At 47.7% G+C, this 22716-nt stretch overlaps 1 protein-coding gene across 7 annotated transcripts in view; it reads right to left on the bottom strand.

Annotated features, from left to right (window-relative positions):
- Positions 1 to 10994: 10994 nt before the first annotated feature.
- Positions 10995 to 22716, bottom strand: part of UNC79 (unc-79 homolog, NALCN channel complex subunit) — a 237087-nt gene continuing 225365 nt past the window's right edge. For all 7 annotated transcript variants that reach the window (XM_045073073.1, XM_045073079.1, XM_045073063.1 and 4 more), the window contains 2 exons: positions 13051 to 13092; positions 10995 to 11346 (listed from right to left, as the gene is read on the bottom strand). In XM_045073073.1, coding sequence (XP_044929008.1) covers positions 11146 to 11346; positions 13051 to 13092 — 243 coding nt within the window. In that variant the 3' untranslated portion in view covers positions 10995 to 11145. The remainder of the gene's footprint in view (positions 11347 to 13050; positions 13093 to 22716) is intronic.

Here is a 22716-nt window from a genome sequence, read left to right as displayed (position 1 = left end):
CATTCCCTTTGGTGGGGGTCATGCGGGCCCCGTGCCCCTCCCCCGGGCTTTCCAGGTTTCAGCCTTATCTCGGTGGCAGCCACGGAGAGGACCCTGTGTGCCCAGAGCGGGGGGGCCAGAGGTCTCCCCACCCCTGCCCCAGCCCGGAGGGTGGTCGGCTGAGGGCAGGGCTCTGGGAACAGGGCCACAGAGGGGAGCCACGGAAGCACCATCCGAGACCCCGGAGTGCCCACCCACCCCCCAGCCTGGGATTCCCTGAACTGCTGTTTGCCGAAACTTGACACAGGTCCTGGCACACAGCCAGTGGCGGCCACGAAGGAGCCTGCTGTCACTGCTGTCATTCAGAAAAGGGTGCCATCAGCCTGGAGAAACCCTCTGCCCAGCGGCCGCCCGCACAGGTCCCCTCTGAGAGGGACACCTCAGACCCTGGGCGTGCTCCTGGCCGCAGCTGCCACAGTAAGGCCAAGGCCCCCAGGGCACAAGACAGGGGAGCCGCAGGCCAGGCCCTGAGCCCCAGAGGCAGCCTGGGGACAGAGCAGGGCCCGCCTGCCCGGGGGGTGAGGGGAAGGGCAAGTACAAGACCCTGGGGAGCAGCACCGATCCCTGCTGGGGGCCACCTCCCAGACCAGCTCAAATCTGTGGGGCTTCTGGCTGCTTGTCCCGGCTCTGGTATCCAGTCCGGCCCCCTGCCAGCCTCCCACCTCCTCCCCCTCTGTGTCCTGCTCCTGCCACCGAGGCGGTGGGACCTGCTGTGTCTCTGTTCACTGCCCCCGCCTCCTTCTCCTTCCCTCCCTGCACCGAGCAGGGAGAAACATCTAGAACACAGTCCCATGAGGAGGCTTAAGCAGCTGCGCTCTGTCCCAAGTGGTGGCCTAGCTCGTGACCCGGCCCCTGGACCACTCACCTCCCCTGCCGCCCCTTCCCTTGACTGGGCACCGGCGCCAACATCAGCCCCAAGGAAAGTTCCAGACAAATTCCTTGACGTCGGTCTGCAGCAGGCTGTCCGTCCCCGGCACCAACACAGCCACCCGGTGGGGGCTGCACACACCATTCCGTGCTGTTCCTAGGTGGCCACGTCTCCCCTGCTCTCTCTCAGAGGCTGCCTCCTTCTAGAACGCAGGGAACACAGCCACAGGTGCACAGAGCCAGGTGGCTTCGCCTGGCTCGGTGCCCCCAGCCCTGCACATGTAGCTCCTACTCGCTTCTATGGAGACTTCTGGTTGGCTTCTGCTCTGCTGTCTGAACCCTCGAGCCCCCGGAGAGCCTGTGTCCACTCAGACCCTAGGGGTTGACCATGCTGTCTCTTGGGGACTCAGAGAAACAAGATGGGGCCCTGCCTCACAGAAGCAGTTTGGCGGTAGGGATGGACCCGAGATGTGCACGTGCACAGTGACCCCAGTGCAGAGACCGAGGGACACCCCAGGCCACCTACTCAGCGCTTCAGAGGCGTTACCTCTTTTTACTCGACGGGCAAACCCGCGGGGCATGGAGGTTGTCCCTATTTTATAGGTAAGTAAATTGAGGTTCAGACAGGTTAAGTGACTTACCAAGGGTCAAAAAAGCTGTCTGGGGCAGAGCTGACATTCAAATCCAGTTCTCTGTAGCTACAAGTTCTAGGCCTTTCCAACCCAGGCAGGCTCTCAAATTTCAAACGATCCTTTCCATCTTGATTTACACGCAGTGATTTTCCCAGTCTGTGGGAAGCAAACAGGACACTCGGGCTCTCCTGCCCCTGGGAACCAGAGACAAGGATGGATAGATCAGACATGAGTCGGTTCCTATGTGACTTCTCGTAAGTGCCTTCCCCTCTGAGAGCCTTGGTTTTCACTCCTAGAAAATGGGCATGGTACGTCCTGGCTGGCCACCTCCCTAGGATGTGCACATGGAAGGGACTGGAGTGGCCCCAGCAACACCAGATCATCCTTCTGTCTGTGGGTGGCCATCAGGCACCAAGAGGGTCTTCCTGGAATGGCTTCTCCAGGGTGGGGACTGGAAGCAGAATCCTGCACCCCTACGCTTGTTCCCGTCATTCCAACTGCCTTTTGGGCACTGTCACTATTGCCTTGGCTGTCATGGTTGGTCATTCAGAGTCATTCCCTTGACACAAGTCCCTGGCTTCCCGCCCGCACGCCACACCCCTATTTCTCCCAGCAAGTGTCCTCATAGGTCCTTTCCTATCAACTAACCTCAGCCAAGGATCATCTCGGGCCAACAGAGAGGTTCTTCCAGTGGTGAACGCCAAAAGGAATGGGGTCCAGGCTTCATCTCTGTCCTCGCAAGAACTTCTTGAGTGAAAGCATCCTCCTGTCTTTGTCAAGGAAAATGCCAAAACCTTGTCCCATCCGTTCCCTAAGGCATTAAGTGTCTACCTAACTCATAGCTAGAGGGACACTCGGCAATTCCTCCTGGAGCCAAGACCTGCTCTGAGGTCACGTGCCGCCCCTATCATTGAAACTAGAAGATACTGGAAACTTTTCTGTGTCGCTCCTTGAAGCCGCCCCTACACCTCTTAATTTAAAAACAGATGTCCGGGCGCCGGGGTGACTCAGTGGGTTAAGCCGCTGCCTTCGGCTCGGGTCATGATCTCAGGGTCCTGGGATCGAGTCCCGCATCGGGCTCTCTGCTCAGTGGGGAGCCTGCTTCCCTCTCTCTCTCTGCCTGCCTCTCTGCCTACTTGTGATCTCTCTCTGTCAAATAAATAAAATCTTTAAAAAAAAATAAAAAATAAAAACAGATGTCCTCCTTTCCAGACTCTCCGACACGCAGGGATCATGACATTCTGAACAGGGGGTTCCTAGAAGGGCCAAGCCCTGTCCCCAAAGAGAGGGGCTGCGATGGAGGCCTTCCAGGCTGGAGATCCTCTGCTCGTGTGGGGCTGCAGCCAGAGCAAGCCCAGCCCCAGGAAGGGCGCGTCTCGCCTAAGGGTGGTGACAGCACAGCCCCTGTGCAGCCGTCAGTGAGGTTGCTCGGAAGCTGTCCTCCAAGAGCAGGGCTGAGGAAGGTCCAGAGCTGGGGCACGTGTGCTGTGAACTTCCAGGTGAGGCCGGTTTAAAGGCCACTGACTTTTGTCTGGAGGTTTGAGCTTAACCTTTCGAGCAAGACAAATGCTCAGTGGTTTGCATCTCCTTTAGGAGAACTTAATTTTTCTATTTCACTTTTTATGTCAAACTTCAAAAAAGGAGTAGAGTCAGCGTGTCTGGATCCTGGGACAGCAGACTGAGGGGTTCAGAGCCAACATTTGGGTTCGCAGCCCGTTAATGAGAAATGACGCTATTGCCACCGTCGCGGGTGGTGAGAAGAAAGGTGCTGGGCACCACGGCTGACCTGCCCCCCCCCGCCTGCACTCCGCCTCGGTCAGTCCTCCAGCAAGCTCATCCAGGCCCGAGGCTGCCAATCCCCCCATAGGCACCGATGCCAAGCGCGCACGTCCAGCCTCAACTTCCCTACTCACTTCCCGTGTCCAGGTCTCTCGTCGCAGCCACACGTGACTCTTAGCTCTCCGTCCACCACCCCACAACATCCCAACTTCCTCGTCTCCACCGGTGACCTCATCGACCACCACCACTTAGCGCGCAAACCCTGACGGTCATGTTTCCACCTCCGTGCCTTGCACCAGGGGCTGATTAATCAGTAAGTCCTACCATGTCCATTTCTGAAGCTCTGAGCTTAACCAGCTTAACTCCGCTCCCCACCCCCCAGTCCGAGCCCCCACCACCTTCCACCTGGACTCCAGGGAGAGTCCCGCCCTCGGTTCCCTGTTTCTGCTCCTGTGGCTCCCGCAAAAGCTGGGGTGATCTTTACAAAATGCATGTCAGATCATAGGTGAGTTAAAAACCTGCCTGCAACTTCTTCCACAGTTGTAATAAAACCCACACTCCCTCCCCTGGCTCACACATTGGTCCTCTGGCTCACCAGGTCCTCTACCTGGTATGGGCTTCTCTGCACCCCAACCCCCAACCCCTTCTGTTGGTCCCCCGCCCCTCCGCTCAACCACCCTGGCCTTCCTGCTGCTCCTGGAGTGCCAGCTGATGTCCTTTCAGTCACTTTCCCCAGCGGTCACTGTGTGGCTTTCTTGGGTCCCCTGCTCATTGTCCCTTCTACTACCTTGTTAATTTCCGTATAGAAGTTCTTAGCCCAAGGGCCCGTGCTGACTCCTGTGCTTACTGCCTTTCTCCTCCTATTAGAACAGAAGGTGCCTTACCATGGCCCACCCTGCTGTCCAGTCTTATTCGTGGCCAAATCTCCAGCCCCTCAAACATTGCCTGGCACAAGAAATATTTGTGGAATTAATTAACTGAGTAATGGTGGGTTACAAATTTAATTTAGCACCATAGATGCAGCATAAGGAAAAAAAATACAGCCTTTTATTGCACATAACTCTTCAGAGTCCCCCCGCCCCACCATTGGGGGTCAGGGTGGGAGAGGTAGAAAAACCCGGATTTGCAAACTGATGGCATTCAGGCCTCTTCTTGTTTAGCTAGTCTCTTCGGGAGGACTCTGTCTCCTGGACGGATGCTCAGTCTTCATGCCATCTTGCCAGGCCTGCACCCTTCTAGAAGACACCCAGGTGGACCCCGGAGCAGGTGTCTAGGGTCTCTCGGGCTGAGGGAGCCGAACGCAGATGGAGCGGTCGAGGTCCTGGCGGGTCCGGGGGCCGGCTTGGGCTGCTTCCCCAACAGATGACTGCAGGACTGTACTGGGCCCTTCTAGTCTCTGTGGGTGAGCTTCTGTCCCGCCACGGCTCCAGAGGCAAATGTCTGGACTGCAGCAATCTCTTCTGACCACGGGGACTCTGGAGTCTGTACCGGCGAACAGGGGGTGAGAGGGCTGGGGTTCCGGGGGGCTGGTTCTGATAGGAACTTCTCTGCAGCCGAGCCTTCTCCGGACCCACGTTTTCCATGGTGCCAGGCTGGAAAATGTGGTTTCCTGGAGAAGAATAAAGAACATATCCATTGATTATTTTCAAAATAAGATCCCCCTTACAACACAAGGATGTGTTCCTACTGTGTGAGGTTCAGAGGACGACAGGATCTGCCGTGGGGAGGATTCCCCATCTCTCCTTCAAGCCGAGAAGCGTGGAGGGAGCCTTGAGTCACCATGCGAAGCCCGGCAGGGACGGCCGCACTCAGAACTGGAGGCGAACTCCCGTTGCGAGCTGTGATTTCGTTCCAGCAAAACAGCAGCTGTCACGCGGCATTACAGTCGGAAGGCTACGAGGCTGCGAGAGCGTTGGGTGCTGAGCACCCCTAGGAGTGGCGAGCGTTCCTTGGAGGTTGGCCGCCATCCTGGGTTACGGCTGGCTCTGTGCTAGGTCCCCGACACACGTCACCTCACTTGCTCTCTGCAAACCGGCTGCAAGGGAGGAATTACCATCTCCATTGGGCTCTTGATAAAATGGAGGTTTAGCAAGATCAAGTGACGTGCATGGAGTCAGAGGACCGGTCCACGGCCACGTTTCCAAACGACCTGGCTGTCGAGACTGTCCTGTGTCCCCATCCTTGACATTGACATCTACCCGGCCTGGCCCTCAACCCCATCCATGGTGAGCCCTCTGGGTGGCAGGCTCTGGGTACGCCCCACTGTCTGGAGCAGGCCCGATCCCCCTCTGGCGCGCACCCTCCCTCCCGCCATGCACCCCTGGCTCAGCGGTGTGATTGTCCTCACCTGGAGTGTTTCTGTCCTTCACGCTTGATTACTTGCTGGTTCCTTTCTTTTCCAAGTGGCCACTTGAAGGAGAGGAAATCAGGGCTTCTGCCAGGCAGCCCCGGGAGGCTCCCCTCTCCACCGGCCTGCTGGTGGGGGCCTGTCTGGACTGCATAATTAAGAAGCCAGCTCTTTGTTCAGCCAAATCCGAGGCTTCTGCCAATGTCCTGCTCGCCCTGCCGCAAAGAGCTGGAACCAGGGCCTCACCCGGCACCACCTGCTGACCTCCGGTTCTCGGGGGCTGGGAGAAACCGGGAGGCAGCAGGTGGGGGGATCTAGCCCTGACCCAAAGTGAGGTCAAGCGGATAGGTGGGCGTGTGGACGGGCAGGAGCCCCAGCCAGCAGCTGTGCAGGTGGGGGCAGAGGAATGACACCGGAGGGACGGGCAGCAAGGCTGCTAGGGGCTGAGAAAACAGCCCCAAGTCCTACTGCACTGCCGGCTTGCGGATGGAGCCCATAAAACAGGAGGTCAGTCTTAACTGGGTGGCAAACTCACACACCCGCCCGACAGGCGAATGTGGGAAGCCAGCAAGACAGATTTTGCCGAAAGGCTTTTGGGGTCTTCCTGCTTGGGAGGCAGAGATCAGTAGCGGGACCTGTGTGCGCCATCACAGAGATTTCAAACCAAAACGAGAAATGAAAAGTTGAAGCTCATCCAATTAAACGTGCTGTGGGCCAAGGTCAACCAGTAGGCCAAGGTCTGCCAGGTGGTGACTTTGGGTCCACCGTATTCTACCTTGTCTGTCAGGTGAGTAGCAAAAGACTCTGTCATTAACTCCCCGATTATGTATTAGAAGGAACTAGGGGTTTTGGAGGTATTCTATTCTACGTCTTACTGAGTGACTTTTGTTAAGTATTGTCTCTCTGGGCCTCGGTTTCCTCATCTGTAACATGGGGCTGATAACGGAAGTGCCTTCCTCCCGTCACTTTGTGACAATGAGATGAGATGCTCTATCTGCAGCCCTCCTGTAACCCTGCAGCGAGGGTTACGATGACCTGGAGACGGGTGTCTGCAGGGCTGAGCCAGCTCCCGGCAGGCCCCCAATCTAACGATTCATCACCATGCTCTTCAATGCATACATTTTTATTCTTTACCATAGAACTATTATATTAAGTGGAAAACTAAATGAATTCCCTAAAGCAAAGGAGAAAATATCTTATCAGAAGGTGACGCTGGCTTGATGGGAATTTATGATAAATGATCACTAAACAGAAACATCAAGATACAGCTGCTCCCAGGGAAGCCCTCAGACTTCTCCACCCCACACTCTTGGCCCATGTGAGCCCAAAGAGCAGAAAAAGCAAAGAGACATTAACCTTTACTCAGGGGAGCACTGACATGAAGTCAGACGCCATTTGGTCCTAATGCTAGTATAGTCAGTTGCATGACCTTGGAGAAGTCATATAACCTCTGGGCCTCAGTGACCCCATCTGCAAAATGGGAATCACAATGTAGGGGGCGCCATGAGGAGAAAGGGAAAACTGTGTAAAGTACTCAGGACTTAGTAGACACTCAATCCATGATGGCTCTCTGGGCTTCTCTCAAACCCTCTTCAAGAGGCTTCCTGCATGTCGCTCCTGTCAGTGGAATAAACCAACCAGCCTTTTATGAATAAGACTTCAGCCACCTCCGAAAGGGATCAGCTCTTACGAAAACATGGTCTGGTACTAGTCCACGGAGCTCCAACACTTCCATTACTGTCAAAGCACTCCATCTGCCGAATATACACATTTGCAAATTACTTCTACTAAAGGAGTAATGCGACATGATCTGCGCTGTCCAGTTATCCTCAGGAGCCCTTCAGCCCCAGCTCAGGAGAAAGTCTTGGTGAATAACCCATCTTCTCCAGTCTGATACAATCCTTATTTGGTCTGCAGTAGCTTCGAAATGGAGCCGTTGCAAGCACTTGACCTCAGATGAAACCCTCTGGGAAGAGATTCGGTGAAAACATCCCGGCGACGGGGAGAAGGACAGGGTTGCAAAGAGAGGAATCCTGCACGGTGAAGACGGGCCATCCTTGGCTATCGCTATCACGTTTGCCTTTATGGCCTTGTAGGTCTTGCTTCTGAGGGACTAGCTGGAGGAAAAAACCAGGTGAATCTGCAGCTGTGAGCCGTCCCCCCGAATGGTCTTCCTAAGGCGACCCTGGTCTTCCTGGCAGTCTCTTAGTGCCTTCACAGTCTTCTACCCATGCGCGCTTTCCATCACCCAGGCGCTGGGTAGATAACTCCATTTATAGATAAGGAAAAGCAGATGTCCAGAGGTTTAAGAACTTGTCCGAGGTCACCCAGCTAGTAAGAGGCATGTCCATTGCACACAATCATAGAATCTACACATTTGCAGATTTGGGCTCAGTCTCCCCTTGGGTATCTCAGAATGTTCCGTTCGCACTCTGAAGTCAGTAGGATTCCGCAGCCAAGGGAGAACTGAGCCTATGCCTTGGCCCTTCTCCAAGCCAATGATCCTTACTGGCCAACTCTGGATCAGGTAAAATTTGTTGGAGTCTCTGTGCCCTCTGCTGCCGTCAGGCTGCCACGTGAGGCTGGGCTGTGGTGGGCAGTAGTTGAGAGCAGAGTCCTTAGGGTTAGATGGCCTGTGGTCAAGTTCCAGCACTGCCTCTCACTAGCCGTGTGACCTTGGGCAAGTAGATTTTCCTCCTAGGCTTTAACACATGAAGAAGAATAGGAAGTCATCACCTGCCCCGCTTACCATGTTCCGGCCATTGCTCTTTCCTCACATTTTTTTATCACCTCAACAACCCTATAAAGTCAAATGCGTCCTTGTCCCCACTGTACTGATGAAGTATTACTGAAATTTCAAAAGCTCTGAGGTGGCAGAAAGCTATGGCCACGTGAGGGTTCGACGCGGTTTCCCTCTGTGGCTAGGGGTTGGCAAGCCAGGGGTCGGCAGACTTTTTCCGTCAAGGGGCAGATGGTCAATAGTTTCGGGCTTCAGAGCCACACATCTCGTTCCAGCTCTTTCACTCTGCTTTGTAGCACAAATGGGTCACAGACCCCACGTACATGGTGGGTGTGGCTGGTTCTAATAAAACCTTATGAAAACCGGTGGGCTGACCCCCGATCTACGTGAATGGCTTCTCCTCTGATTAATGAGGGACAATCCTGCTCAACTGCCATCTGTCCCTGCTTGTCCTGACTCTTCTTCTAAGAGCCTGAGTCTGACTTGCTGGGGGGTGGGGAGGGTGGCTGACACAAGGCCAGAAAAAGAAGACCACCCTGGGGGATGGGCCGGGGGACAGTGTAGGCCAGAGAAGAAGCGTACTGGTCTGGATAAAGCAGGGAAGTGGCAGCGTCCCAGCAGGGACAGTATTTGGGTCCGCTTGGCAGGACAGCGGGTCACAGTTCTCAGGGGCAAGGAGACAGACCTGCCTGGGTCTGGCCAAGACCCCAGATTGTGACTGGGGTAAAGGAAACATTCGGGGAACCAGACAAGAGGGCTGAGTTGAGGGGTCCTCTCCAGCCCTTTGTGGGGGGGGATACAAATATAAAGAGAAACTGAGGCAGCAGTCCATTGAAAGAGCCGGGGTTGAAGAGCCGCCTGTGGAAGACTTTGGACCTTGTCTATCTACTAGTAGGATAGGGCTGCCTGCAGCAGAACTCAGGATGAATGAAGAGCGGCGTCATCAAACCCCCCACACGGAAAGAAGCCAACGCCTCCACCCCTGGCCTGTTTCCATTACTCCCTCCAGGAATCACTGCCCAAAAAGAAAATGTCACAGTTCAGCCCTTACTGAGCCCACAGGAGAGCTCAGAAAGACCTGTTGCTTAATCGAATCCATTCCGTTCAAGAGACATTAATTAAACTGGTGGTGAGTGCCAGACCCTGGGGATACAGAGACAGGACATAACCTCTAAGCTGTCACAGTTTACAAGTGAGATAAAGACACACACAACTTTTATAGAAGTCAGAACGTTGACGGAAGCATAACTAAGCACAATGGGGAGCGTCCTAGCCAAGGGGGAGGCCTGTCGGAAGAGCTCCTGCGTCAAACAGGAAGAATGATCATTTCTACATCCTTCATCTAGGGACCGACTGGTTCTCCCCAAGTTCTCGTAGGGGTGAAGCTCTACTACCCAGATGTTCTAGAACTCCCGTGAAACAAACATTTGAGAACTTGTTTTCCCCTGAGAAGCATCAGATTTCCCAGCAGAAAAGAGTCCTCTTCATAATAACCAACACAAAAAAAGAAAGAAAAAGAAAGAACATTGCCTCAAGCCCTCAAGGTCCTTCCTGGAGAATAGACCTCAAATAAATTGGGTATCTCTCTTACCAGATGACCCGAAAGAAAGCCTTTTCCTTTCAACAACTGTACTCTAGTTTTCAAGGAAGTTAGAAGTTTTAAAATTTACAAGCCACATATAAACTGATTTTTAAAAAACCCCAGGCTCACAAAGATAATAAAAAAGTGCATTTAATAGCATGTCAATATACAGCTTAAATGTATAGTAAGTCTTCTTGTCAGTGCATTACAGGATAGAGAAGAGAAGTATGATTTGTGAATGCACAGTCAAATGCTAAGTAGAAGTGCTGATAAATCTTGGTGCTCTTACACTATTAAAATCCCGTTTTATGAAACATAACTCCAGGTGCAGTGCTCTGTGCCAGCGTGGGGGGTCGTCTGGTCCAGTACGCAATCTACAGTTCTAAATTGAATTGTATACAAGTGTTAACAAAAGAATAAAATTTATTATTCACAAAACTAAAGTGGTTCTCATTAAGCTTACAAGAAAGTACAGCCTAGAACGAATGAGTTGAAAAATTAGTTTTAAAAATAATAAAACTTACTGGACAGTTTTGGAAAATGATATTATAAAACAAAGAAAAAACAATTGGCACAGTTTAACCACCTAATTTCTAAGTGCACTTTGTAATGGTCCTTGCAACCTGCCACTTTTCCCAGGATAATGACAAAAAGCTTCAGTCAAGTGTCACTGGCTTACGGTGACGGGTTTTTTTTTTTTTTTTTTTATTGCATTGCCAAGAGTGGATTTTAAGAAAAAACACTACAAAGGTTTCAAAAACCCTATTTATTCTCTATCATCAAAAATAGCAACGGGGGACTTATACAACTTTTCTGTGAGTACCCACCAGTCTGTTGTTTTTTTATTTTTTTTTCTTAAAAAAAATAGAAGTTAGTTAAAGAAAAATGATTTGGTTTCTTAAAAAATAATGTAAGGAAACACTTAATCAGATATAGCCCAAGGAGTCATCAGAAAGATGTGTAGCAAGAAAGCTTCATTTTTTTGGCCCTCTCCGGCCTTTGCACGTCTTTTTTTTTTTTTTTTTTTTTACTAAACTAGAAAGAGAATGTACAGTACCGATATGTTCCCCAACCTGCTTGGATCAAATTGTTTTGTTTTTTTTTTTGAAACCCATTATTGCTAAACCAGAGTGTTGACACTGAGAGCCGAGGAGTCCGCTCATAGAGGATAAAACTGAGAGGCCGCGTCCGAGGACTGGATCTCCACCTGGGCCATTTTGAACTGGGTACACTGGAGCCACTTGCGGAGAGCCACGAGGCCGGCGCTGCTCGGGGCTGAGCCAGGCAGTGTCCTTAGGCTGTGGTGGTTCACGTTGTTCTGAATGGCCTGGAGGCGAAGCTGCAGTCCAGCCGATAAGTGCTGTTGAGGAGGGCGAGACAGCGGGTTTAGTTTCTCTCCCTTGACGGTCCGGGCTCCACCCAAGGGAGCACCAGCCCGGGCTTCTCCTGCAGGCAGAGCCCTCCCGTGGGCCTCCAGGGCCGCCGGGCCTCAACACAGAGGCCAGCTCTCACATCTGGCGGCAGACAGGGCGGGGGACGCGGGCCAGGGCCAGGGACTCTAAAGTCACTCTGGCCCAGATCCGTCCACTTAAGGCCATTCCCATCCCGACCCATTCGCCGACAAGCTGGGTGGGGGCAGACACACACACACACACACACACGCGCGCGCTTGCCATCCCCCAGGAGCCGGTCACCACGCAGGCTCTGCCGCCAGCTCCCAGATCCGAGCTCCTCTGTGGACGACTCTGGGAACAAGGTTTTTCCATCTGTTTGGCTTTTCTCCTGGGCAAACTGGGGACAGTAACCTCATGGGGTTTTCCTTTAAGGGTGAGTTAGTGGAGAGTTTAGAACAGAAGTGGGCACATAATAGTTCTTCCTTGCATTTTAATCATGATTATGGTCTCTCTGTTCTCATAGTACTGCCCGAGAAGAGGCCAGGTTGTAAGCTCTGTTGGCCTCGGGTTTCGATTTCCCGATGGCAGAGTTGGGGGGACAAGGGGCAATCTGGAACGAGCCACCGTTTTTACAGGTTTTCAGCAGTGCAGGCACCCCCACCTGTGGCCCCAGATAGCACCAAGACCATGATCCCTGACTCAAAGCCTGAAAGTCCGTGTTGATGGCTGCACTTCTGTCTTGGTGACTGCAGACCTTGAGGTCAGCCCCCTTCTATCCACTGACATCCCTCCCTGATGCTGAGAAGAAAACCAGCAAGAAGGTTTGCATCTCTGCCCCCTGCTTGCCCTGTGCTCCCAGAGTCGTAGACAGAGCCCAGTTCTGGGTGGAGCAGGGGGCTGGCTCCGCCATCATCAGGCCCCAGGGACCCAGGGACCCCGACTAGTCATGGAGGACGTCCGACTCAACAATGACGATGTGTCACTCAAGGTGGGCCCTGGCGATGGGAAACACACTTGGATAGGGTCCTTCCTTCCTGGCTGTGGGGCCCCCGGCTAAGTGACTCTTCTAACTGATTCCCTGTTTCCTCATAGGTAGAACAAGAGGGGCAGGGCCCTTCCCTTCTGGCTCAGTTCTGTCATTCATTCAATGTTAGCGTTTCTTAAAAGAATCCTTCCTGTCACAAAAAAATCCATTTTATTTTTCTTTAAAGTTTATTTAATTGATTTGACCCCCAGCATGGGGCTTGAACTCACAACCCTGAGATCAAGTCGCATAGTCTATGGACCGAGCCAGCCGGGGGCCCCATGGAAAGTCTATTTCAGCGACCAGAAGAGAGCACGGAACATGCCTGGGCTCAGATACACAGGGGTGTCCTCAGAAGGTAGGACAGGACTGTATTCTAGTCAGGACGCGAGACTCGCTCAGACTCGGGTCCCCCCTCCACTCATACCCTCATCCACAGCGGATAGTACGACCGTGGCTCCCGCTGTCCCCTCGGCCTGCGTGCCCGTTCCCTGGCCCACAGAGCCCGTGCTGTGCCACCGCCCTGAGGCCGGGAGCTGGGTGAATTCACCTTTCTCCACAGCAAGTGGAGCGTCAGGGAGGCCTGTTCACGGCCTGACCTTGTCTGCAGGGAGCTGAGCTTCCGGTCCACCCAGGGATGACTTACCTTGATATTTGACTGAATCATTGGCAACCACATAGGTATCAGCTGTGTGGAGAAACACAGAAGTCGTGTTATTCGAATTCTCCATCCCCGCCCCCAGCAGCTTCGGCTACCGCTCGGGAAGGCTGGGCACACAGAACCCCTGTAACATCACCAAAGGGATGGCCCCTGCTGTGGAGTTATCCATTATCGGAAAAACATCTTTCTGAGGCCAGACCCTGCTGAGCCAGTGGCACTGGGAGGTTAATGAGTGCCCCTGCGAGTGCCCGGAACACACGCTCTAGAGTAAATGACTGATTGTCTCTTGAAAGCTACCACACACGGGAAATGAAATGTGTATTTATTTAATTAAATCCTCACTTTCTTGAAATAGCATTTCCTCCATGAGGATCTCTAAACTTGAGTCCCCCGAGTAGGACGGCGACTCTATTTGCCCGTAGTTGTTAAGGAGCACTCCCTGGGAGGTGGCTGAAAAGCTTCAGCGGTATAAAAAACCATGCCCCGAGGTCGCCTGGCTCTGATCTGGAAGGTGGGGGACAGCAAGAGGGACTTGGGCCAGAGGTGTGGACGCAGGCAGGTGGCAGAGGGTCCCCACTCCTGCAGGGAGCAAGGCGCTCAAACTGCAGGCGTGTGGGGGCCTCGCCCTCCTCCGGCCCCTCTGGTCCACCCGACCCCCTTTGCTGTGTCTTTCCTTGGCGCTCACAGGATGTCCAGCCCAAGGGCCTCCAGCAGTGGCTCTCCTCTCCCTGCTCTGATCCCTCAGCCATGGTTCAGCCCTCTGGACTGTAAGGTCACGTAAATCTGGAAGTCTGGGACAGAATGGTGTTTCCCAGAGGGTGCTCCACAGCTCAATTGGTGGGTTTAAATGGGGGGGCAGGGGGTGTACTGGTTTCGGTACGTTTGTAAAGGCTAGACACGGTACTGCTCAGATCTCTAACACCCGAATATGCGTCTTATTTCTCCACTCTGCGTTCCTTCCGACCCTCTCCTCCTGTTCAGTAGAGGAGTACAGTGGCCATGCACTCAACCGTGCCCTCCCCAGACAGACGCTGGAGTCCCTACCCACACTGCCTCAGAATGTGACCGTATTTGGAAGAGGGATCGATGCAGAGGTAATGAGTTAAGATGAGGTCATTCTACGGTAGGGTGGGCCCCTCATCCAATATAACTGATACTCTTAGGGAAAGGGGAAAATCTGGACACAGGCCCGCTCACCGACAGAACCCCATGCAAAGATGAAGGCGGAGATCTACAAGCCAGAGAACGCCAAAGATTGCCCACCAATCCCCAAAGTGAGTTCGGGGGAGGATGCAACAGGTTCTCCCACACAGCCCTCAAAAGGAACAACTCTGCTGACCCCTTAAGCTGGGACTTCTGGCTTCCAGAACTGTGGGGTAAGAAGTTTCTGTGTTTCAGCTGCCTAGGCCATGGGACTGTCCCAGCAGCCCTAGCCACGAATACAGGGGCACACTCCACGAGGCGAGGCCCACAGGTGGCGGAGTGCAGAGGGAGGTGGAGGTGGGAGGGATTCAGGTGATGCTGAAGCCTGAGGTTCTCAGGAGGGGGGTCACGAGAAACAAGTTTAGCAAAGTGGAGGGGAGGCCCTTCACCACCCACCTATGATGACCTGCGACTGTTTCCAAATCTAGTATAACTTCTGAAGAGGGGAGCCCCGTTCACTGCAAGCGGAACTGGGCTCCAGAAAGATCATCATGGCAGCAATCTGCAGACTAGGGTGAGGAAGGGTGTGAAGAGTGGAGACTGGGGGCCAGGGGGGTGGAGCACACTGCCTCGATGGTCCAGGTAAGACCAGGGGTAGCTTTGGAGAGGAAGAAGGGTGATGCCTGCAGACACAATCTGAGAGACCCCTGGTCTGCTCTTTGGAGCCAGGAAAAGAGCAGAAGCTGAGGTTTCCATCCTGGGCAAACTGGAGGGGCTGTGCCAGGAGGAAAATGAAAGAACCAACAGGAGGCCTGCTGGGATGGGGGACAGTGTACCAATAACCTCTCTGTTCACTAGTCACGGCCACAGGCTGCCACATTCATTTAGCTCATCAACACACACACACACACACACACACACACACACACACACACACAACTTGGTGAAGTGAGAAATTACATTTCTCTCTATGCTCTTCCTCCCAAGACTCAATCTGGCTATTGTTTTGCTTTGAGCATTCTGTCGAGATGTACAGTTTGCTCGTTTCACTGGCACTGACGCTCACTCATAAACACAGCCACGCATCACTCTGTCTCTAGCATGAATGTTGTGTTTGGAACAGTGTATGGTGTAATTGGACTAAAACTCAAAATATCAGAAAATACAAAAATTTTTTTTTAATCAGAAAGCGACATTTTCTCCCTGCTTCCTCCAACCACCAACCTTTATAACTAACTGGGATTACAAAGGTCAGTGGCAGATAAAGCTATGCTCTCTGGCCATTAGCAGGACTGGCTCATGTAAACATTCTGATTGGGAAAAAATAAACTAGTCTGACCACTTCCTCTCCAATGTCTATAAAGAAAAAAACAAAAACAAAACAAAGAAAAACAACTCTAAGGGTCCTAGTGTCTACAAACTTTTGTTGAGTTTTGACCTATTTAATAAGGAGCAGGGCCATATGCTTCTGGGTATTTAGGAAAGACCCAAACTAAGCTCCTGTTAAGATCCTGAGGGACCAAGCAGAGTAGGAGCCAGGAAGCACTGAGTACACTGACCCTGGGTGGACACCTTTCCCGGAGCTATTCCTGGGGCTCAAAGCCTATATGAGGCAATCCAGGCAAATAGTGAGGTTGGTTTTTGAAGTGTCTTTGCTATTAGCCCATTTATGAAACATGTGACCATATCATTCTAATCTATATCTGCAAAGGACCTTCAGGTTTGTCATTTTTGAATCTCCTGACTAAAGCCTTCAAGTTAAATCTCATTATTGATAGCATTATATAATCTAACAGTCATCCTATTTCAGGAATGCTAATTTGACTTACTGAGTAACATTCATTTCCATTCCCTTTTGCTAGTGGCTCCTACAAAGCTGTCAGTAAGAATTAGATGTTATTTATTCTGGGTTCTGTAATGTGATAATAAAGTTGGCTGGGGTTTTTTCCCTCTTCAGAAATGATTTCCAGAAAACTGAAGGACATTTAAAAAAATAAGTTGTTTTTCACCAAAATAAAAGTGATACTTTTCCTCTTATATTGCTTTATGCTACAGGATAAAGATTTTCTGCTCAGGTAAACTACATTCATTTCACTCCATGCTTGTTCCAGTTCTCAAAACTAAAAATAGGTGTGAAACTTTCTTCTTCAGCAAAGATGGAGTAACAAAGACCAGATTTACCCTCCTGCCTGGAACAATTAAAATTTCAGATAGAGTATATGAAACAGTGGTTTTTAGACCCTGGGCATCAGGGCAGTTCAGTGATCCCCAAGGGAGAGGAAACAAGGTAAGCCCTACAATTATCCTAGCTTACTGCCTAGAAAGCTTGCAGGACCTGGACAGAGCCTGTCTGTCTTCCTGAGTTAAAGAGCTGGATCAGGGAGCCCAGAGAGGCCGAGGTATGTAGTCTGTCAGGCAGAGTCCTGGAGAGGATGGAGCTGCACAGAAAGAGAGAAAGACAGCAAGAGAGAACTCTGAAGATCTGTAAAAGGTTCCCCTTGAGTCGTCAGCCACACACTGACCAGTGCACACACGTGAGAAAACTACCCAAGGCTGAAGAAAAAAACAACCCCAAAAGATTAGAGTGGTGACCACACAGTGCCAACAAGAGTTGGTATTCCCACAAACTAGTGAGAGTGGGCAATTTTTTAAAAAATTTGAATTCTTTCTTTTTAAAAAGATTTTATTTATTTGACAGATAGAGACACAGCGAGAAAGGGAACATAAGCAGGGGGAGTGGAAGAGAGAGAAGCAGGCTTCCCGTCTAGCAGGGAGCCTGATGTGGGGCTCGATCCCAGGACCCCGGGACCATGACCTGAGCCGAAGGCAGATGCCCAATGTCTGAGTCACCCAGGTGCCCCTACTTTAAATTCTTTAACTAACAGAGTATCAAGTACAATACTCAGAAGGCTATTACTTAGTGGTGAAGAAACATTAGCTCTAGATGGAGTGCAGCTCTGATCACCTGACAAGGCTTAAAAGCAAATATCAAAAGGAAAAAACTACCTAAACAATTTAACAATATCACAGAACACAGCTCAAAAAATATTTTTTAGCGATACAAAAATATCCAGCACCCAAGAAAGTCAAATTCAAAATGTCAAGAATGAAATAAAAAATTACCAGGCATGCAGAGAAACAGAAAAAGATGACCTATAATGAGAATAAAAATCAATCAATTGGAGGGGCGCCTGGGTGGCTCAGTTGGTTAAGCATCCAACTCTTGATTTCGGCTCAGGACATGATCTCAGGGTTGTGAGATCAAGCCCCACATTGGGCTCTGCCCTGGGCATGGAGCCTACTTAAGATTGTCTCTCTGCTTCTTCCTCTGCCAGGCACACCCCCCAAAGTAAATAAAAAGAAAAGAAAAAATGAAAAAGAAAAATAATCAATCTATTGGAAAAGATCTCAAAATGATACATATAACAGAATTAGTAGAGAAAGACATTAGAACAGTTATTATAACTATATTTAATATGGTAAAGAAGGTAAAGGAAATCCTTAGTATGTCAAGTAGAGGCATAGAAGGAAATATTTAAAGAAACAATAGTTGACATTTTCCAAATATAAAGAAAACTATAAATCTATAGATCCAGGAAGCCCCACAAACCCAAGCATAAGAAACATGAAGAAAACTATACTCAGGTGTTTCATCATCAAATTACTTAACAATAATGGTGAAGAGAAAATCTTAGAAGAAGCCAAAAAAAAAAAAAAAAAAAAGAGAGAGAGAGAGAGAGAGAAAAGGACATACCATACTACATACAGAAGAAAAAAATTAGAATAATAGAGATTTCTTGTTGGAAACAATAAAAGCAAGAAGACAGTAAAGGAGCGACATCTTTGAAGCACTGAAAAAAAATTCAACTTTAGAATCTAGAATTCAATACCCAGTGAAAATACCTTCCAAAAACAAAGGCAAAGTACATACTTTCTCATGTAAAAGAGCAAAGGAATCAATGACCAGCAGACCTGTGTAAGAAATGGTAAAGGAGGGTGCCTGGGTGGCTCAGCTGGTTAAGGGACTGCCTTCAGCTCAGGTCATGATCCCAGAGTACTAGGATGGAGTCCCTCATTGGGCTCTCTGCTTAGTGGGGAGTCTCCTCCCTCTGACCTTTTCCCCTTTCATACTCTCTCTCACTCTCTCTCTCAAATAAATAAATAAAATCTTTTTAAAAAATAGTAAAGGAAGTCATTTGAGCAGAAGAAAGATAAAAGGAGGGGAAAAGACCTGAAAATGGCAAGTATAAATAAGGCAATAATAGCAAATATAAATAAATACTGAAAAAAATGTTAAGTCTCTAAGAGATAATTGACTGCCTAAAGCAAAAACAATAAGAGTGTGTGGTTTGGTTTATAACATATGTGGAAGTAAAATGGATGACAGTAAGAGCACAAAGCCAAGGATGGAAATCCACCTACATACACAAAGTGGTATTTACTGGAAGGTAGACAGTGATAAGTTAAAAATGTATACCATGAACTACAAATCAGCCACACAAAAAAACAACTAAAACATACAGCTAATAAGATAACTAAAGAACACATGTCTACTTCTAAATAACCCATGGGTAAAGAAGAAACCAAAAGGGAAATTAGTAAATATTTTGAATTGAATGGAAATGAGAATATCTGGAAGAATGCAGCTAAAGGAAGAAATTTAGAGCACTAAACATTGATGATAGTACAGAAGTTTCTCAAAATAACAACCTAAGCTTCCTTTTCCTTAGAAGAGGAAATTATAGCCAAAATTTAATCGTTAACATCTCAATGCAGCAGAAAGTAAATGGAAAAAAAAAAAAAGAACAGGAGACAAAGAACAGATGGAAAATACAGAAAACAAATTGCAAGATGATAGTGTTAGACCCAACAATGGCACAAAACACATTAAATGCAGATGGTTTAAAGACACCCCCCCCCAATTAAAAGGAAGGAATTGTCAGACTGGATTTAAAAGAAATGCAACATCTAGCTACGCTCTGTCTGTAAGAAATATACTGTAAACATAAAGTCACAAATAAGTTAAAAGTAAAAAGATAGAAAAAGATATACCATCCTAACACTAGTCAAAGAAAAACTATACTGCCTTTATTAATATCAAAGTACTGTTCACAGCAGAGATGATTACTGAGGATAAAGACAGCCCCTGAAGAATTCATTTCATCAGAAGGACCTAATAATCTTAAACATTTATGCATCTTATAACAGAGATTCACAATACATGAAGCAAAAACTGGTAAACCTGAAAAGATGAATAAACAAACCCACAAGAGATTTTCAGATACCCCTTTCAACAGAGATATTTCAATACCTCTTTCTCAGTAATAGAATAAGTAGATAAAAGGAACGACATCAAAGACTTGGACAACACTACCAATAACCTTGAACCAAGCAGCATAGGACACTATACCCAACAATAGCAGAAGACACATTCTTTCCAGTGTGCACAGGGCATGTACCAACACAGCCTATAAAATCAGTCTCAATAAATTAAAATGACTGAAATGATATACAGTATGTTCTCAGACCACAAACAGGAACTAAAAACCCATTAACTAGAAAATCCTCAAATATTTGGAAACTAAATAATATGTTTCTAAGTAACCAAAAATGAGTCAAGAAAAGAAAGAGAAAAGGAATTTAGAAAGTATTTTGAACTGAATGTTAATGAGAACACAACATATCGCATTGTGGGATGCCACTAAACCAGTGCTTAGAGGGAAACTTATAATAGATGAGAGTGAATTAAAGCTAAAGTAATCAGAAGGGAGAATATAATAAATAGAATTCAATGAAACAAAACACAGAAAATCAGTGAAAACAACTCAAAAGCTGGTTATTGTTGTTTTTCAATCAAAAACTCACCAGAATTCATATGTCTCTATACAGACTGACTAGAAAAAAAAATGTCACAAATCACCAATGTCAGGAATTAAAGAGGTGGCATAACTACTGATCCTACAGCTCTTAAAAGCATATTATGAACAACTTCATGCCAATAAAATTGACTACTTTGATGAAATGGACAAATTCTTTGAAAAACATACACTACCCCAAAGATCACTCAAGAATAAGCAGAAAATCTAAACAGCCTAATATCTATTAAAGAAATTGAATCTATAAGTTTAAAACCCTTCTGCAAAGAAAATTTTAAGCCCAATTCTATCAAATATTCAAGGGAAAAATAACACCAAATCTATACAAAACTTTTTCATAAAACAGAAAAGGAGGAATACTTCCCAAATCACTCTATGAGGCCATCATTACCCTGATACCAAAACCCAAAATATTTATTGCTAGAAAAAAAAACTACAGTCCAACATCCCTTATGAACATCAATGTAAAAAATTATTTTAAAATGTTAGCAAACAGAATTCAGCAAGATATAAAAAGGATAGATAATACACATCATACCCAAGTATGGTTTGTCCCAGGAATTCAAGATTGGTTTAATATACAAAAATCAATCCATAAAATTTACCTTGTTAACAGCCAAGAAAGAATAGTCAAATAACCATCTCCATAAATGTAAGAAAAGTATTTGAAAGGTCCTACATTTATTCCTGACAAAAATTCATAGCTGACCAGGAATTGAAGGGAACCTTGTTCAGTTTCACAAAGAATATCTATGAAAAACTGATAGCTAATATTTAATGAGGAAAGATGGATGCATTCTTCCTCAGATCAGGAACAAGGCAAGGTTTCCCACTCTAATGACTTCTATTCAACTTGTACTAGAGGATCTAGCCAAAGCAATGTGACAAGATAAAGAAATAAAAGGTATAAAGACTGGAAAGGAAGAAAGAGAATTGCCTTTACTTGTACATGACACAATTGTCTATACAGAGAAGCTGTACTAGCACTAATAAAGGTACTAGCACTAATAAATAAGCTTAACAGCTAGCAGGGTAAAAGATCAATATAAAATCAGTTGTATTTCTAAATACTAGTAATGAACAATCAGCAATTTAGATTAAAAAAATACTACTTATAATATCCTAAAACTATTATATATGTAGGGGTGAATTTGGCAAAAATATGCTAGTTCTGTATATGGAAAACTACAAAATATTGCTGGAAAAAAGTTAACAAAAGCATTTAAAAAATAGGTACACTGTGTTCATAGATCAGAAGGCTCGATATTGTTAAGAGCTCAGTTCTCCTTGGATTAGGCAAAGATCTTTTAAAATACAAATCAAAGCATGATCCATAAAAGAAACATTTGATAAATGGTATTTCATTAAAATTAAGATCGTCTACACATCACAAGACACTGCTAAGATAATGAAAAGACAACTATACAGAGAAAATCTTTGCAAATCCCATCTCTGATAAGGGATGTATGTCTTAAAATTCAATTATAAGAAAAAAATCCATCCCAATTAAAAAAAGTTGGCAAATGATTTTAACAGACATCACCAAGCAGATACGTGGATAGCAAGTAAGCACATCAAACGATGTTTAATGTCACCTGTCAAAGGGACATGCAATTTAAACCCATAGTGAGATCCCAGGACACAATCTGTAGGATGACTAAAATGGAAGACTGACTACACGAAGTGTTGACAAAGGTGTGTAGCAACTGAAATGCACACACACTGCCACTGTGAATGCAACAGGGCACAATCACTTAGGAAAACGGGTTGTCAATTTCTTGAAAAGTTTTACACACATCATATGGCCTGGCCAATCCGCTCCTCGGCGTCCAGCATACATGAAAGCATACAACTACACAAACACTTGTACATCAATATTCATAACAGCTTTATTTGTGATAGCCCCAAACTGAAAAGAGCCCAGATGTCCATTAACTGATGAATGGATACACAAAACGTGATACAGCCACACCATGGAAAGCTACACAGAGAGAAAAAGAAATGATCTGTTGATACATGCAAACAAATGCATTAATTGTAATAGGTTTCTGAATGAGAGAAGGGAGCAAGGGGGAAGCTCAAGTATTCTGTAAGTCCACTTATATAAAATTCTAGAAAATGCAAACTAGCTAATAGTGACAGAAAAGAGACCAACAGTTGTCTGCGGATGGGGAGGTAGGATACATGAATGGTGGCAAAGACAGACTAAAAAGGATATGGGAAAACTTTAGTGGGGGAGGGATGCGTTCATTACCTTGGTTATGGTAATGTTTTCGTGGGTATAATACATGGGAAGACTTACCAAATTGTACATTTTAAATATGTATAGCTTACTGCATCAAAATTATACTTTTAATAAATTTATAAAAAATAAAGTCATGTATGGTCATCCGAGAGTCAGTCATAGAGTTTCTCTCATGGTGTTGACTTTTGCTGTGGACTAGCAAGCTCTACCTAGCCCATTTGAACCAGGTGCTTTGCAGTGTTCTGATGACAGTCAAGTTTTCCCGGAAAATGGGTTGCTTTTCTTCAGCATTATGGGAGTTAACTTGACAAAGTGAACTTTATGCGAGAATAGGGGCAATCAAGGCACGAAACAGCAAGTACTAAGGTTCCAGACTGATGTGGTCGG

Source organism: Mustela putorius, unplaced genomic scaffold, assembly GCF_011764305.1.
Source record: "Mustela putorius furo isolate JIRA1106 unplaced genomic scaffold, ASM1176430v1.1 tig00000129_pilon_pilon_pilon, whole genome shotgun sequence".
NCBI classification, from domain to species: Eukaryota; Metazoa; Chordata; class Mammalia; order Carnivora; family Mustelidae; genus Mustela; species Mustela putorius.
The sequence above is the reverse complement of the archived record's forward strand: the minus strand, read 5'-3'. Positions and strand labels throughout refer to the sequence as shown.